We start from the raw sequence: 16,571 nt of genomic DNA, 5'->3' as shown, positions 1-16,571 counted from the left end.
TTTTTTTTAAAGATTTATTTATTTTAAAGGCAGGAGCGAGAGAGAGAGAGAAGAGAGAAATCTTCCATCTGCTGGTTCACTCCCCAAATGTCAGCAACAGCAGGGCTGGCCCAGGCCAAAGCCTGGAGCCTGGAACTCCATCCTGGTCTCCTACATGGGTGGCAAGGGTCCAAGCACCTGGGCCATCCTCTGCTGCTTTCCATACTAGCAGGGAGCTGGATCAGAGGCAGAACAGCTGGCATCTAAACCAGCACTGACATGAGATGCTGGCCTTGCAAGTAGTGGCTTAACCCTCTGAGCTACAATGCTGGCACCAAACATAAGTCTCCTAAGAGCTCTAATAGTTTAGACCACTTTGATAACATTATTTATTCAAAATTGCTGAGCCATACCTAATTTTCTTTAGGTTGACATTTCAGTCATATTGGTAGTCTTTAAAAAAAGCCAATTAATTTATTCAATTTCCACCACCTACATTCTGTTCCCTTGTCATACTTTAAGTTGGAAGCTCTTAACACTTCAGTTTCATTTCTTTTAGTACCTACTTAAACATTTATGGGCTTAACTGAACAAATAAAAACATGGCAAAGCAATTCTGAAGCTGTTCTGATCACTCCCTTTGCAGCTGCTAGCTAGACCATGGTTCTCAAACAGGGGCAGTGGTGCCCACCCAGGGGATCTTTGGCAACATCTGGAGCCATTTTTTGTTGACATGCCTGGGGTTTTGACAGGCATCCAGCAGGCAGAAACCAGAGACGCTGTAAATAATCACAGTGCACAGGAAAGCCCTGTACAACAAAGAATTATCTAGCCCAAATGTCAATTTTGTCATTTTTAAGAAAATCTGCCTAGATGGGATCCCATTATTTTCTGTATAGTGGATATAATATAATAAAACATACTTGAAATACCAATCTCAAAACACCACCAGAATCTAATTAACTTATAGCCACTCGACAAACAGGTAGGCACTGTGGAGATGGAGAGAAACAAACATATTCATCATCCTTAGTAGTTGTCCGGTGCGGAAGACTCTGGGAAACAACTAGAAAAGTCACAGCTGTCTGTTATCTGCTCCTGGGAAGAGCCTAGCCGACAGTGATGGGTCAAACATTATCTGAAAGCTATGCAGTCCATCTATGTATCTGGGTAGTAGAAGCTGGATGATGAAGGCTATCTACTTGGAGCATATTATCCTAAGTCCTTGGAGAAATGCCTTACTTATGCTCCATGTTAAAATTATACTCTGCTTTCACTGAAGAACACTGGTAAGAAATAGTCATATAAAACCCTTTACCAACTTCCCGTAGATCACATACATATAACACTTACTGCCAGCTTTGTGAAGCATGCAGTTTTCTTAAAGAAATTAAAGTTGGAGTATTTCTTCCTCTCTGATGACAATTTTATAGCTGTTTTCTTCACTCTAAAGGTGCCAAATCACCTGTAGAGTCAAATGTGAGGTTCCACTCTATCATCTATGTAGGCCCTTACAGCCTGAACATGTGTCTATTTCCCCATTCCTAATTCATCTCAACTGTAATTTAATATTTCCCTGTTCTAGATTCTCTTAATTATCATCATTTTGCAATATCAGCTCTTGCTGTTAAGTTTCAAGATTAATGTATTAATGTGGTCAAGTGAGGAATAAAACACAAGGTGAGGACGAATGACAAAATGATTCTAATAGTACTGCGAGAGGGATACACTGGCTGCTGTAAGAGCTTGAACAGGCTCCTTAATGAGGACAGTAGGGTCATAGCAAGCTTCTGGAAGGAGCTCATCAATGAGCTTAACACTGAAAGACACACTGGGTGTGGACTAAACAAGATATGAGGGTGAGGAGATGTTCTGGGAAAGAAATAAAAGCAAATGATAAAGCACAGAGGTGAGAGCGAGCCTGGTGCACAGAGCAAACTGCAAGCGGTTTGCTTCTGCCAGGAGAGAGGGTGTTTGGGGAGTGGCCAGAAAGACGAGCCCCACAAATGATGACTCCTATCAGTTTCCACAGAGAGCAGCCATCTTTAATTAGTAACACAGTCCTTAAAACAGATTCGGAAAGACCCCCCAATCCCAACCTCACCCTCTTCCCAACACTGAGCTTTGTAACACCATCATTAAAAAATGGGGCCAATCACCAAGGGTATGAAAGGAATAAGTCAACAGTCTTTGGACTAAAATCTAAGACTCCTGATTCCTAGATTTCCCATCCTCCTTTGCCTCTGATACGATCTGACTTGCAAGCAGCTCTGACGACAGAGATAAGGAACTCTGCGAGCTGTCTGTCTCGTTCAGGAAAAGTGGCAAGGATCTGTCAGGACTTTAGATCTCCAATCGTTCCAATCACAGTTTCTAATACAGACATAAAACTGTTCAGCGTCTCAGTCCTTGCCTCACTCTGTTTCACTGAGACCTGCATTTCCGAGGTCTTGGGCTCCAAGAGCAGTTCTGTTAGGAAGAGACAGCCAGTGTCATCCTGAGCGCTGAGGTAGGCTTTCCAGGGCTGGGCCCCAGCCCTGCTCATGGCGATGGTCTGGATGTTTACTACTTGTAGAGCCATCTGGAAGGTGTCAGGATGGACTGCTCCCTGCCAAGGCAGCACTTGCTGATGAGCAACTTGGAGGCTCAGCCAGGTTTTCTCAAAATACTCGGCAGTAAGCTGGCAGTCGGGGACAAGCATGAGGGCTCCAGAATCAGGGAGATCTTGTCCCCTCTCCTTGTCCTCTTCAGGAATCAGGGGTCCTGAAAGAGTTGGAAAGCGTGTGTGAGAGATGTTCTGCATCTATAATAAGAGCTACATTTTTAAATCTACATTCTCAAAGATTCAAAATCTGAATCTGTCTTTGGAGAAATGGCTTAAATAACCAAGGATGAACTTCCTTCTTGTTTACAAAGGCTTCAAATTCAGGTAACACTCTGATATTTAGCTAGGGAACTCCACTTTCTACCAGTCATTGAGACAGATAAAGACTTAGCATGATAGAGATAAGGTAAAGGGCCACTTTTACCTGATGTGGCAAATGACGCAGTGTTGGGAAGCTCTGGGCCACAACGCTCTGGTCCCTGGCATTTAGAGATCACTGCCCAGCGGGCTTTGCCATACACTGGCACCAGCGTGTTGAAGTCTGCGGCCCAGCTGTTCACAGGTCTTTCTGCCTGATCCTCCAGAAGACGAAGAGAAGGGTCAGACTTCGGGCTACACAGGATCCGCTTAGCCTCATCAACGCCAGCCAAGAGGAGGCGATAACAGAAGAGACCACGGTCTCGCACGGCCATATCCTTTTCTTCCTCTGAGGTAAGACAACAGACTAAGTTAACTAAAAACAAAAACACTCTCCTTTTACCCTTGTGCCAATCATAAAGGGAGGAAAAAAATGAAAAAGGGAAAAAAAGTCTAGAAAGCATGAACATTATTTTTCTCAGGTCCAAGATATGACTCACAGAACAACAAAAACTGTGAGAACTTTAAGAGGCATCAAGGCAAGTACTATTTTCTTTTGAAAAACCTACCTATGCAGTAATGTAACAAACGCCCCAGCATGTCCTGGCACTCAGCAGGTCGGGAGAGGAAGAGGCGCAGTAGTGCTGTGAGGAGCTCCATCTTAACAGCTGGGAACGTCTCTGACTTCACATTCTCTACAAAGTCCTCTAACACATAAGGAGCATTGGGGATTCTTTCCCCATGGACTCCAAGTAGCCAAATAAGAGCCTGCTTGCCCTAGAGAACGAGAGAGTAAGAACAGAAGCTCAGTACGTGGCTATCCAAACACAGGAGACAGTAGAGGATTACAGGTTTGCTTTCCCCCTAATGCCAGAAGAGATATAATCTTTAATTTACTTCAACTTATAGTGTATTGATCGCTATACTCTACAACAAACAGGAATGAAATTCTAACGCAAAAGAGGAAACTCAAAACTTTTATAACCTACTTGATTAAGCAATAACCAGGCTTCTTTTTGCTTTAGGGCCTCTGACCCAATTTGGGGTTTAGTGTTTCAGCGGCAGCTCCTAAAAGAACTTCTCAATTTTTTTTGTAAGGTTATTAACCTACAGTGCATTTTTTTTTTTTTAGGATTTATTTTATTTATTTGAAAGGCAAAGTTACAGAAAGAGTGAGAGACAGAGAAATCTTCCATTTGCTAGTTCACTCCCCAAATGGCCACAATGACCAGGGCTAGGCCAGGATGAAGCCAGGAGCTGGGAGCCAGCAGTTAGAAGCTTCCTCTGGGTCTCCCACATGAGTGCAGGGGCCCAAGCACTTGGGCCATCTTCTGCTGCTTTCCCAGGCATTTTAACAGGGAGCTGGATTGGAAGTGCAGCTTCCAGGACTCAAACTAGAACCCTTGTGCAATGTGGATCTTGTAGGCAGCAGCTTAACCCATTATACCACAAAGCCAGCCCCAAAGCGTCTTAAAAAAATCTCTCTGGGGGAAGGCATGTGGTGTGCTGTTTACGATGAATGCATTCCATATTGGGGTTGCTGGATTCCAGTCTTGGCTCTGCTCTTTTTCTTTTTTCTTTTTTTAAAAACAACAACAACAAAACACTTATTTATTTATTTGAAAGTCAGAGGGAAAGTGAGATCTTCATCTGCTTGTTCACTCCCAAGATGGCCACAATGGCCAGAGCTAAGCCAGGCTGAAGCCAGAGGCCAGGAGCTTCATCTGAGTCTCCCATGTGGATGCAGGGGCCCAAACACTTGTACCATCTTCTGCTTTTTTCCCAGGCCACTAGCAGAGAGCTGTATCAGAAGTGAAGCAGCCAGAACACGAACTGACACCTATATGGGATGCCAGCATGGTGGGTGGTGGCTACACCGGCTACACTAGATGCTGGCTCTGTTTTTAAAAAAAAACTTCATTTTATATTTTATTGATAATGATACACAGTAAAAATTTTATATTAATTACCAAGTCCCTTATAAATATTTCAAGTTCTTTTTCATATGCACAATTCATACTGCAAAGTTATGCCATAAACTAAATTTTTGAAGACAATTAAAAGATAAAATATATTACAAGATACCATAAATCATGATGAAATACTGAGATGGCTTGGCTTATAACTCTGATTTTAAGCATCCTAATTATAATAAAATGGACATCTTGAACAAGAAGTAGGTAATTCTACAGAATCCTTTTGAGGGAAGATTTAATTTTCATATAATTAATGGTCACACTAGCATACCTGAAGCCTTATGTTCTTAAAAAGGTCATCCAGAGTCCATAAATGCAAGCAGAACATTACAGAACACTCTTGGATGCACACACATTTTTTTTAAAAATGTAAGGTATTCAGTTAGCCTTAGAATATTCCTTGAAGTCAAAGTTTTTGAGGTTTCCAAATACTATCGCTTTACGTCTTTACAGCCTGGGTCTGATCTTGAAGCCAGTCTACACCTTCCTGCAAGCCTTCTCCTTTTATGGCATCACTAGCACAAATGTGTCATGGTTTATTTTTTATGTTCTCTAAACACAGCAACTGAGACACTTTCACAGAGGTCACTGCATCTCTAAGATCCATTTTGTTTGTAAAGAGTAAGATTGGAATTCGATGATGTTTAATATCTGCATGATTCAGAAGAGTAATCAAGTTCTTCTTTGGCCACAACCATTCTTAACTTACCACTACTATCAATGACAAAGATAATGGCTTGTCCTTCTTTATACCAGTGTTCCCAGAGATTTCTGTATCCTCCTTGAGCTTACGTGTCAAGCACTGTAAAAAATAAACTGGATGATTTGAATTTCTCTACTGAAAATCCTATCATTGGATTGTATCCTGAATCCTATCATTGGAACTGTATCTTGAGATTGAGCACCTGAAGGTTGAAGTTTGTTGATGATTGTTGTTTTGCCACTATTATCCAGACTGAGGCACAAAACATGAACCTCCTTCTTCAGGCCAAGCAAGCCTGAAAGTTTGTCTAGCAGCCCATAACGTGATTCAAATATGACAAACCACCAGGTCTTTGAGGTCGGCTTGACCGGCCCGGGAGCTGGTGCGGAACAGAACGGACGCAGTCACTTGTATCCGTCTCTGGAAAGGGAATCTGGTGCAGGGGCTCCCTCAACCTTTGTCGCTATGCCTCTACAAAAGATCGCCAGTCCTGACTAATACCACCTCTACAAGCTGGAGCAACTGGCAACCCTCCCCCCCCCCAGGGCAGGGCATCAGTGGCAACAAAAGCTTCTTCCGGTCCCGAAGCCTCGCCTCTTTAGGAGTATTAGCAGTGTTCTGGCAGCTGGGGTTGAAAAGCTCCGGTGTAAAAGGCCAGATGCACGCTGAGCAACTATTAAAGAGGGGCAGGAGGTGAGCAAAGGCTAGGAGAGCTGGGCAAGCTGCCAGTTTCTTGTGAGGGACCTTGCCGTCTTCAGCTTTTTTCTTATTCCAGCTTCCTGCTAATGTGCACCCTGGAAAGCAGTAGGTAATGGTCCAAGTGCTTGGGTCCTTGCCACCCTCATGGGAAGCCAGGATTGAGTTCCTGGTTTCAGCCTGGCCCAGCCCCAACTGTTGTGGACATCTGGGGAGTGAAACAGCAGATGAAGTTCTCTGTTTCTGTGTTTCTCTCACTCTGTTGTTCTTCTACTCCACCCCTCACCTCTCATTTTCAAATAAATAATTTTTAAAAAGCTCTCTATATCCATCTGCTGCAATATTTATATCTCTAAATCCATGGTGAAGCCAAATCTTTGTATAACTTTCACAGATGATTCTGGTTCTGATTCTAGTCATAAACTTCATGGTCTCAACCTCTAGCTAGAAATTGTTCAAGAAAACAATGGCTAGGGCCAGTGTAGTGACACAGCAAGCTAAGCCGCTACCTGTAACACTGGCATCCCATATGAGTGGTTTGAGTCCTGGCTGCTCCACTTCCAATCCAGATCCCTGCTAATGCACCTGGAAAAGCAGTGGAAGATGACCCAAGTGGGTCCCTGCCACCCACGTTGGAGACCTGGGTAGAGTTCTAGGTTCCCAGCGTCAGCCTGGCCTAGCCCCAGCCATGGCAGCTACTTGGGGAGTGAATCAGCAGATAGAAGATCTGTTTTTCTGTTTTTCCCTCTCTCTCTAACTCTGCCTTTCAAATAAAAATATTTTTGAAAGAGAAAATAATGGTATAAAGAATTGTAATAATAATATTAAACCTCTTTTCATAATTTATATGCTATCCACATCCAAAAGAGAATGTGAGTTGGCAGTCAGTTCTAAGAGTTTTCCACTTCTGAGAGAAGAATTGGATTCCATCTTGGAGGGCCGAGTCCCATGCATTCCCCCTCTACCTAAAAGTCCAAGTGAGTAGCAGTCTACCTCACTGTCTTGAATGTGCTCTTCACAGCCAGGCAGGGCCCGACACACAGCTTCGGTACACTGAGGACACAACCAAACCAGGTCTCGGAAAGTCTGCACCACCACTGCAACACGGCCCAGGGCAGAAGAGTACAGGATTAGAACCTCCACGCAGGCAGGAATCACAAGAGTCAGGCATTTAGACTTGATGTCTGATGATCTTCAGTGACATGGGTTTTGCAGGGTAGGCAATGAACATCTGAGAAATGTATGACATGGGCAATAATATCTGGAATGGATGTTGTTATTAGATTGAGATGAGGACAGATGAACTAATGTGTGGGAAAGCACTTCATGAAATGTACAGCTATATGCGAACTGCAGGACAGTGTTGCTGTAAAGAGATACTTTGAAGACAGTATTAATGAAGCCACCAGGACTGGGACTCTGGTGAGACAAGTGAGGTGTCTAAGGTGCAAAGTCCAAGACACGCATGGCTGCACCTGCACCGGTGCCTCCCTACCAAGCACCTTCTTTCACTGGCATTCTACGCACTTTGCTTGTCTCACCATAGTTCCCGCCCTGGAAGCCACTGCCTATTGTATAATGTCATAGAGCAAAAAGAGCGGTAAAGGTGGGGAAAATTATACCCTCCTTCATCTATAGAATAGCCCTGCAGACCAAGGCACCCTGAAGATTCTCTACTCTACTAGCTCTATATGTCATATACTTCTCTGACAACACCACAAGATGATACAAGGAAAACCCTTCTATTAATAGTCATTCAACAACAAATATCTTTTCAGCAACTATAATTGCCCAGTTGATAACCCCCTGCTCCCGCCAAAAAAAATTCTAGAAAGATAGCTATTACCTGTGGTAATGTGCTCTTGTCGCAGCTCCAACAGTTCTGTAAGAATCTGTACGCACTGATCTGTGTAAGTCCTGGCAATGTTACCTTCCAGAGAAGGAAAAACAGAAAATCAGTAAGCCAAATACTAGCACCTTTCTCTAAGATCATTTTCCACCAAAGACAAAGAGGACCAGAGATATCTTTTTAAAAAAATTACCCCTTACTTGATGAACTAAGAGGAATCTAGGGGGCTGGCACTGTGGCAGAGTGAGTAAAGCAGCCATCTGCAGTGCCGGCACCCCATGTGGGTGCTGGTTCGAGTCCTGGCTGCTCCACTTCCAATCCAGCTCTCTGCTTTGGCCTGGAAAAGCAGTGGAAGATAACCCAAGTCCTTGGCCCCCTGCATCCATGTGGGAGACCTGGAAGAAGCTCCTGGCTTCTGGCTTTGGATTAGCCCAGCTCCAGCCGTTGCAGCCACTTGGGGAGTTAATCAGAGGATGGAAGACCTCTCTCTCTCTGCCTCTGCCTTTCTGTAACTCTGCCTTTCAAATAAATAAATAAAAATCTTAAAAAAAAAAAAAAAAGAGGAATCTAAGTTTGGTATAAAACAAACTTTAAAATTAATTCTGTTGGGATCCAACATTGTGGCACAATGGATTAAGCTGCCGCCTGCCACGTCAGCATTCCATATGGGGGCTGGTTTGAGTCTTGGCTGCTCTGCTTCTGATCCAGCTCCCTGGTAACGTGCCTTGAAAGCAGCAGATGATGGCCTAAGTGCTTAGGCCCCTGCATCCACATAAGAGACTGGGAAGAAGCACCTGGCTCCTGGCTTTGGTCCAGCCCAGCCCTGGCCATTGTGGCCATTTGGGGAATGAACCAGTGAATGGAGATCTCTGGCTTTCACTTCCTTTCTATGTGACTCAGCCTCTCAAATAAATAAATCTTTTTAAAAAAACTATTGTTAAAAGCAGAAAATGGGAAGTTCATAGCAAGAGAAGTTTTCATGTTGAAGATTGTCCCATGAACAAACTTACAGTAGCAAAGGTATCTGTACACGGCAGTCAGGTCTGAGGCAAGGACAATTGTCCTTGCAAGGACAATTTCTTCTCTAGGAATACGCCTGCTGCTGGGGACCACTGCAGCAGTCTCCTGACTCTAAGGGTTTCTACTCTCTTCTGTGTTCCCTCTTCTCTGCTCCTAAAAAGCAGCATACTTTACCCCAAGTATAAGTGTTCTTCCTCCTCCTCCACCTGAAGACCATCAAAACTTAGTTCCCCAGTTGCTTTCATTTTTTGAACCTCTCTAGTCTTTTAAACTCCATTCAGAGTAGTAGTATGAAAAAGTCTCTCATAGATTTAGGAAGTATTCTGTTGGCTATACTCAACACAATACATAGTAAAAGCTCAATAAATGGTGAATTGGCATTGGTCTTTGAGTCCGGAAAGCCAGGTTCCGGTCCAAGTTCAGGAATATATGGCAATTTATTAACATTTCTTTGTGCCTGATTTTAGCTTTAAAATGAAGCTAAAGGGTTGTCGTTGTGGTGTAGCAGGTAAAGCAACCACCTGTGATGCCAGCATCCTGTATAGGCACTGCGCCACATCTGAGCTAACTCCCTGCTGATGGCCTGAGTGCCTAGGCCCCTGACACCCACGTGGGAGACCTGGAAGAAGCTCCTGGCTTCTGCCTGGCCCAGCCCCGGTATTGCGGCCATTTGGGGAGTGAATCAGCAGACAGAAGATCCTCTTTCTCTATCTCTCACTCTCCATAACTCTTTCAAAATAAACAAATAAATCTTTAAAAAATAAAATAAAGTAAAACTAATAACATTTGTTCACTTTTCCCATTTTTCTTGTGGGAAAATTATATATAGGAAAAAAATTTTAGATGGAAGACAACAAAAGACAATGTGAATTCTAGTAATATACTCTATATCCTGGAAGATAATGACAACATCCATCTTGACCAAAAACCAAAAATCAAAATCTGCCTTCCACCTTGCTGTAATCACTGACTCCATTCTTTGGTGCATGGTACTTTGTCTCTGAGACAAAGTTTGTTCCCTTTTGCTCTCTATGGCTCCTCTGACTCCTGCTTTCTAGATGGCTGGGCTGAGGTCTCAGAGAGAAAAGTAGGGGCTGGTGCTGTGGCGTAGCAGGTAAAGCCGCCACCTGCAGTGCCAGCATCCCATATGGGTGCCGGTTTGGGTCCCAGTTGCTCCACTTCTGATCCAGCTCTCTGCTGTGGCCTGGGAAAGCAGTAAAAGATGGCCCAAGTCCTTGGATCCCTGCACCCACGTGGGAGATCCGGAAGAAACTCCTGGCTTTGGATCGTTGCAGCTCCGGCTGTTGCAGCCCTCTGGGGAGTGAACCAGCAGGTGGGAGACCTCTCTCTCTCTCACTCTGTCTCTGCCTCTCTGTAACTCTTCCAAATAAATAAATCTTAAAGAGAGAGAGAGAGAGAGACAGGGAGAGAGAAAGAGAACAGTAGTAGACACCCACCTATAGCGAAGATGGCAGCCTGGGCAAAGTCAGCAGACACATCCGTGCAGTACCCTCGCAGTTCCTCCAGCACCTGCTGCACGTTCTCGTCGTTCACCAGCTCGCACAGCACCTCCACTTTCTGCAGCTTAATGTAGTGGGGCTCCGAATAGGAGCAAAAGAACTTTTTGTACTGGCTGCTAAAGTGACCTGGCAGGCTGTGCAGGATCTGGCGCACATGACACAGGGCAGCGAAACAGAGCTCACGGCTCTCGGAAGAACAGGCAGCCAGCAAAGGTCCCTTGACTCGCACAAGCACGTCGGTCTGGACGTGAGGGAACTTTTTTGCCAAGATCAGGAAGAGTTTGGCGGCCCCCATCACCACACCTGCACTGCTGCTCTTGAGAAAGCTGTCCAACAGGTTGAGGATGTCAAACAGCTCCTCCTCACTGCGGGGCTGGTAGCGCAGCAGAAAGTGCAGCACTTCAGCTTGGCCCCACTGGTCCAGTTTTGACATTCTGTCCAAAAAACAAAACGAAAGTACTACTTTAGCAACAAAATTAGGCCAATCTCGATGCTACTGTCACCTTAGTCAGCTGCTCATCATAACAAGGGGAGAATTTTTAAAAATAAGGCTTGTCATAATTGAATCATTCCTTTAAAAAAATTGCTGATGTTTATTCCCTACAAAAGATGTCTACCAATGCTTATCCTTGGCTGGTTTATCATTTCTTTAAAAAAATGCTTATTTATTTTCATATACTTGCAAAACAGGAGAGAGAAAGAGGGAGAGGGAGAGATAGAGATCAATCTTCTATTTACCAGTTCACTTCCTAAATGATCACAATAGCCAGTGCTGAGCCAGGTTGAAGTCAGGCACCCACATGGACGGCAGGAGCCCAAGCACTTGAGCCATCATTTGCAGTCTTCCTAGTTGCATTAGCAGGAAGCTGGATTGGAAACAGAGTAGTCAGAACTTAAACTGGCATTCCTATATGGGATACGGGTATCCCAAGGGGTGGCTTAACCTACTGTATCCTAATGCCTGCCCCTGAATCATTCTTTTTATGTACTAAAGTTCACACAAAATAGGCTTTAAATTCCAAGATGAGTTGACAATACAAATGCCCACTCATGTAAGGCCAAAGACATGATCAGTATATACTGAATTGTCTTTATTTTAAGACACTGTAAATGGCTTAGTTGGGGGACATGACTGTGGAGAAGGCTAGAACTGTCATCTTGATATTAACATGAGAAACTGAGGCAAATGTAAACTCTCAGTGAAATAGGAGGAAGCTAAAAATTGTTAACTTTATTTTCTACCCTACAGAAATTGTTCAAGGCTTGTCCTTAATTTAATACATCAATGAGGTCCCACTGGGATGTGGATCTCATCAGAAAAAGAGCACTGAGGGGGCCGGCACTGTGGCGTAACAGGTAAAGTCACTGCCTACAGTGCTAGTATCCCAAACGGGTATCAGTTTGAGTCCCAGCTACTCCACTTCCAATCCAGCTCCCTGCTCATGTGCCTGGGAAAACAGCAGAAGATGGCCCAAGGACTTGGGCCCTGTACCCATGTGGGAGACCCAAAAGAAGCTCCTATCTCCTGGCTTCAGATCGACCCAGCTCCAGCTATTTCAGCCATTTGGGGAATGAACCAGCAGATGGAAGATCTATTTCTCCCTAGTTCTGCCTTTCAAATAAATACATCTTAAAAAAAAGTGGGGTGGGGGGGCTGGTGCTGTGGCTTAGTGGGTAAAGCTACCGCCTGCAGTGCCAGCATCCCATATTGGCACCTGTTTGAGACCTGACTGCTCCACCTCCAGTGCAGCTCTCTGCTGTGGCCTGGGAAAGTAGCAGAATATGGCCCAAGTCCTTGGGCCCCGTACCCATGTGGGAGACCCAGAAGAAGCTTGGCTTCGGATCAGCTGATCTCCAGCCATTGCAGCCATCTGGGGAGTGAACTTGTGGATCGAAGATGTCTCTCCCCTCTCCCTCCCTCCCTCTCTCCCTCTCTCCCTCTCTCTCTTTCTCTCTCTCTCTCTCCTTCTGCCTCTGCCTCTCTATAGCTCTGCCTTTCAAATAAATAAATAAATCTTAAAAAAAAAAAAAGGCAAACCGATTTAAGAGATGGTGGGCGATGGGCTTATTGATGACCACTCCTCCTTCCTGTTTCAGAATTTCCTCTAGGGACCTCAGGCAGTTCACAACCACAATTGGATCCTGGTCACGCAGCAAACTGTATAACTCATTTACCAGGGCACCATCTATTAAAAAAAGAACAAAGATCTCAGACATGGAAGGAACATGTTAACAGCTCCTCACAATGACAGCTGAACTTCTCTGCTATAAAAATGACAAAGGCAAACAAACAACAACAACCAAAAACACTCTAGATGGTCCTAAGTAGCTAATGCAAATGATCTTACTTGGCCCCCAAAGAAAGCAAGAAAGCACTTCTCTCGTCTCAGAAAATACCAAGCACTATATCCTACTTTAAAAAGATATATACAAAGTAGAGCCACGTTAACTTCTACCAAACAACTACCGTGTTTTAAAATGTCATATATATAATGGAGCACAAATAAATATTGATCACAATGGATTATACTGAACTTACCCACTTCAGAGTCTCCGTGAAGATTGTGCATCTTGGCACAGCCAAGGACTGCTACCCTCCTGACATACGAAGCCTTATCTCGTAGACCATTGAGAATGGGCTGTTGGATATATTCCTGCACACCAGGCATCCTAACAAATACATTCTGGAGTCAGCCAGATTCTGAAATGCTAGTTTTGACAAAATTAAGCTCCTGTTAACAAAAAGTTTAGTAGATGTTTGAATTTGCATCTATCAGATAATGTAGAAATAGAGAAAGCCTCTACCAAACTTAAAAGGCTATCACTTGACTCTTCATTTGAAATGATACTGCACAAACAGCAAAAAAAGTCAAACACATGATTATTTAGAAATCTTTAACCAAACTAAGGACTATTTTACAGAGAGTGAGAATGGAAAACTCCTGTTAGTAAAACTGTACGATATAGTTCATGAAGCCAAACTAATGGCTGGAAATCTGAGCTCAGTCAGAGTACAGCAGTGTTTTCCCCAGATTTAAGGAGCTCAAATAAACTTCCTTAAAAATCTGCCTCATGACCTTTTTTTTTTCTTCTTTTGATTTCTCAGAGGCAGAGAAACAAGAGAGATAGAGCTCCTGTCCATTGGTTTACTTCCCAAAGGCCAGCAACAGCCAGGGCTGGATGGGTCCAAAGCTGGAAGTCAGGAACTCGATGCAGATCTTCCATGTGGGTGACAGGGCCGAATACTTGAGCCATTACCTGGTGCCTCCCAGAAACTGCATTAGCAAGGCGCTGGAATTGGGAACCAAAGCCAGGACTCAAACCCAGGTACTCTTGCGTGGGATACAGACATCTTGGCCGGTATCATAACCACCAGGCCAAACGCTCCTGCCCTTGTGACCTTCTGAATTCATTAGCTACAGAGGGCCAGGTAGAGACGAGGGTGCTCACCTGAGGCTACACATGCTCCGTAGTGCCAACCCTCGCACCATCGGGTTAGGATCTGAGCAGTCTTTGCACAGTGTGTTGATGGCCAGGAGCGCCAGATCTGGTTTCAGGGGGGCATATGTGCACATGTACAGATAAACCAATTTCTTCTGAACAATATCTACAGTGGCACTGGCCTTCACCATTTCCATGAAAACACCAGACACGTCCAAGCCCTGTGTCATGTGCCTGAAACCAAGAGAACATGGCAGGAGGAAGGGAACTGCAAAATCCCCAACATACAAGACTATTCTCCTTATACATTCTCCAGCTAGTGCATGATCTCCTGGAAAGCGCACAGGTCTACACACAATACTTCACACCACGGGCCTGCAATAAACATCGTTCTATTCATTCAGCAAACTTACTAAATGCCTAGTCCATCCCAGTGAAATTCAGCTCTTACATTCCAGGAAAATACTCTAGGGACATACTCTTGGGGGGGGGGGGGGAGGGGAGCATGATCTCAGGCCTCCAGAAACCCAAAGCCTATTAAGGAGGGAGACAAGAATAGACTAATTATAGTACCATAGCTAAGCTATTTAAACAAAAGTAACCTACAAGGTTCAGAGGGGACCCAGAGGTTCAACCCAGACAGGAAGCCAGAAAATGCTTCTCAGAGGAAGTAATACTTCGACTGAATGAGCAGGAGTTCGTGGCAGATGTGACAGAGAGACGATGCTACAACGTGGGAAAGAAGGCTGCATTCTTTCGGAGTAACTGAATCAGCAGGGTGGTCGCTGGGTGCTTACAGTAAGCTTGGACCTCATTCTGTAGATTACAGATTCTTGGGTTCCATCCCACTCTACTGAAATCAGAATCCATTGTTAGACAGGATGAAAAATACATACATATATATATATATATTTTTTTTTTTTTGATAGGCAGAGTAGACAGTGAGAGAGAGAGACAGAGAGAAAGGTCTTCCTTTTGCCGTTGGTTCACCCTCCAATGGCCACCGCGACCAGCGCGCTGATCCGATGGCAGGAGCCAGGTACTTATCCTGGTCTCCCATGGGGTGCAGGACCCAAGTACTTGGGCCATCCTCCACTGCACTCCCTGGCCACAGCAGAGAGCTGGCCTGGAAGAGGGGCAACCGGGACAGAATCCGGCGCCCCGACCGGGACTAGAACCCCGTGTGCCGGCACCGCAAGGTGGAGGATTAGCCTAGTGAGCCGCGCGCCGACCAAAATACATATATTTTTAAAAAGGCATCCGAGGGGGCTTTTGTGCATAGTAAATTCTGTGAACCACAGCTGTAGGCATGAATTATGTGTTCAGATTTGTTACAGTGGAAACATTCTGACTTAAATGGGGCAAGGTGACCTACTAGTTAGCTATTGCAATTGGCTTTGGTAATGAAGGCCTGAACCAGAACACCAGCAGTGCCAATAAGAGAGAGACGCGGAGAGGCTGGATGTTTAGAACTGTGAGATCATCCCAGCTGACAAGAGAAGTGAGGCTCAGGTGCCAAGGTTGACTCATATAGGCGGCCGGCTGGCGTCCCTCATTGACACAGACACAAGCGGAAGAGCAGGTTCGGGGCGGGGGAAAGGACCTTGGTGCTCTTTTGGGCAAACCTTTGATGAACTATCCTGGTGGAAATGCCAGGCAGGCAGTAGGACAAGGGCATCTGAAGCAACAAAAGGAGGTCTGTGCTAAACATTATCCCAGATCCGGAAGTCGGCGGTTCAGTGTGCCTGTTACAGCCTGAGCCCGGGGCTCTCCCACCAGCACGCTCCTGAGAAGCAGGAGGAAACCCCCACCGCACAACCGCCGCGGGTGACGGCGTGCACTCCTTCCCAGGGGCTGGGGGGCAGTGGGCGGTACCTAATCACTCGCTGGATGACGTTCCGGTAGCGCAGCCTATCAGCCTGAATGTGAGGGTTACACAGAGCCTTCTTCAGCTCCTTCACCACGTCCTCCGAGCCTAAGTACGGCATCCTCGCCAACAGTCTCGGGCCACTTCCCACCGCGCCCCGGCAAAGCGTGGACGCCTTCAGGTCCTGATGCGGAGCCTGAACGAAGGAAACGTCAGTCAGGGAGAAGACACCGACCCCGGAGCCGGAACCCGAGTCCTGGGAGCCTCGCACCCTGGGGAGCTCCCTCCCTCCGCCCCGGGCCCTTCAGACCTCACCCCGCACCTGCAGGCCGATCGCTCCGCCTACAAATCACACCCGCTACCTCTAGGCCCCGCGTCCTATTTGCAACCCCGCCGCGGACAACCCCGCCCTCTCCAGTTCCAGCCTTTCTTGCCGGCTCCGATAGGCCCAATCGCGCTGTCGGCGGAAGTCCCGCCCCCTCGCGGAGGGCCCTCCTCTAGCAGTTGCCTCTCCCTGCGAGCGCCGAGCGCGGTGGCGATCCCGACCTTAGGGATGCC

General features: G+C 45.6%; 1 protein-coding gene and 1 pseudogene across 10 annotated transcripts; both read right to left on the bottom strand.

The window, feature by feature from the left end:
* Positions 1-2,002: 2,002 nt before the first annotated feature.
* AP4B1 (adaptor related protein complex 4 subunit beta 1) lies at positions 2,003-16,478 on the bottom strand. Of its 9 annotated transcripts, XM_008264641.5 has the most exons (11): positions 16,336-16,478; positions 16,022-16,209; positions 14,156-14,380; positions 13,245-13,375; positions 12,744-12,891; positions 10,643-11,139; positions 8,163-8,246; positions 7,310-7,413; positions 3,511-3,718; positions 3,009-3,290; positions 2,003-2,742 (listed from the first exon to the last, which is right to left on the bottom strand). In XM_008264641.5, exons 2-11 carry the CDS (start codon positions 16,132-16,134, stop codon positions 2,315-2,317), a joined length of 2,220 nt encoding a protein of 739 aa, XP_008262863.3. In that variant the 5' UTR covers positions 16,135-16,209; positions 16,336-16,478; the 3' UTR covers positions 2,003-2,314. The 9 variants fall into 9 exon arrangements, 6 of the variants coding, with proteins under 6 accessions (XP_008262863.3, XP_008262864.3, XP_069933942.2 ...); XR_016210721.1 differs by lacking the exon at positions 16,336-16,478 and having other exon boundaries at positions 7,310-7,577; positions 16,022-16,155; XR_016210722.1 differs by lacking the exon at positions 16,336-16,478 and having other exon boundaries at positions 7,310-7,547; positions 16,022-16,155.
* LOC103350219 (ADP-ribosylation factor-like protein 6 pseudogene) lies at positions 4,505-6,009 on the bottom strand (annotated as a pseudogene). Its single transcript, XR_016236792.1, has one exon. The product of XR_016236792.1 is annotated as an ADP-ribosylation factor-like protein 6 pseudogene (transcript).
* Positions 16,479-16,571: the final 93 nt, after the last annotated feature.

Source organism: Oryctolagus cuniculus, chromosome 7 (assembly GCF_051225735.1).
Source record: "Oryctolagus cuniculus isolate XC-2025 breed Fujian yellow rabbit chromosome 7, ASM5122573v1, whole genome shotgun sequence".
Taxonomy (NCBI): domain Eukaryota; kingdom Metazoa; phylum Chordata; class Mammalia; order Lagomorpha; family Leporidae; genus Oryctolagus; species Oryctolagus cuniculus.
Note: the sequence above shows the minus strand (reverse complement) of the source record. Positions and strands in the feature narration are given on the sequence as shown.

Bases quoted from the DNA above. Each gene is read 5' to 3' on its own strand.
- AP4B1 (XM_008264641.5), bottom strand. From the start codon at position 16,134: ATGCCGTACTTAGGCTCGGAGGACGTGGTGAAGGAGCTGAAGAAGGCT. The intron at 12,892-13,244 runs GTAAGTTCAGTA...TTTTTTTAATAG, and splicing joins TCACGGAGACTCTGAAGTGG to ATGGTGCCCTGGTAAATGAG. The intron at 7,414-8,162 runs GTAATAGCTATC...GCCGTGTTGCAG, and splicing joins ACAAGAGCACATTACCACAG to TGGTGGTGCAGACTTTCCGA.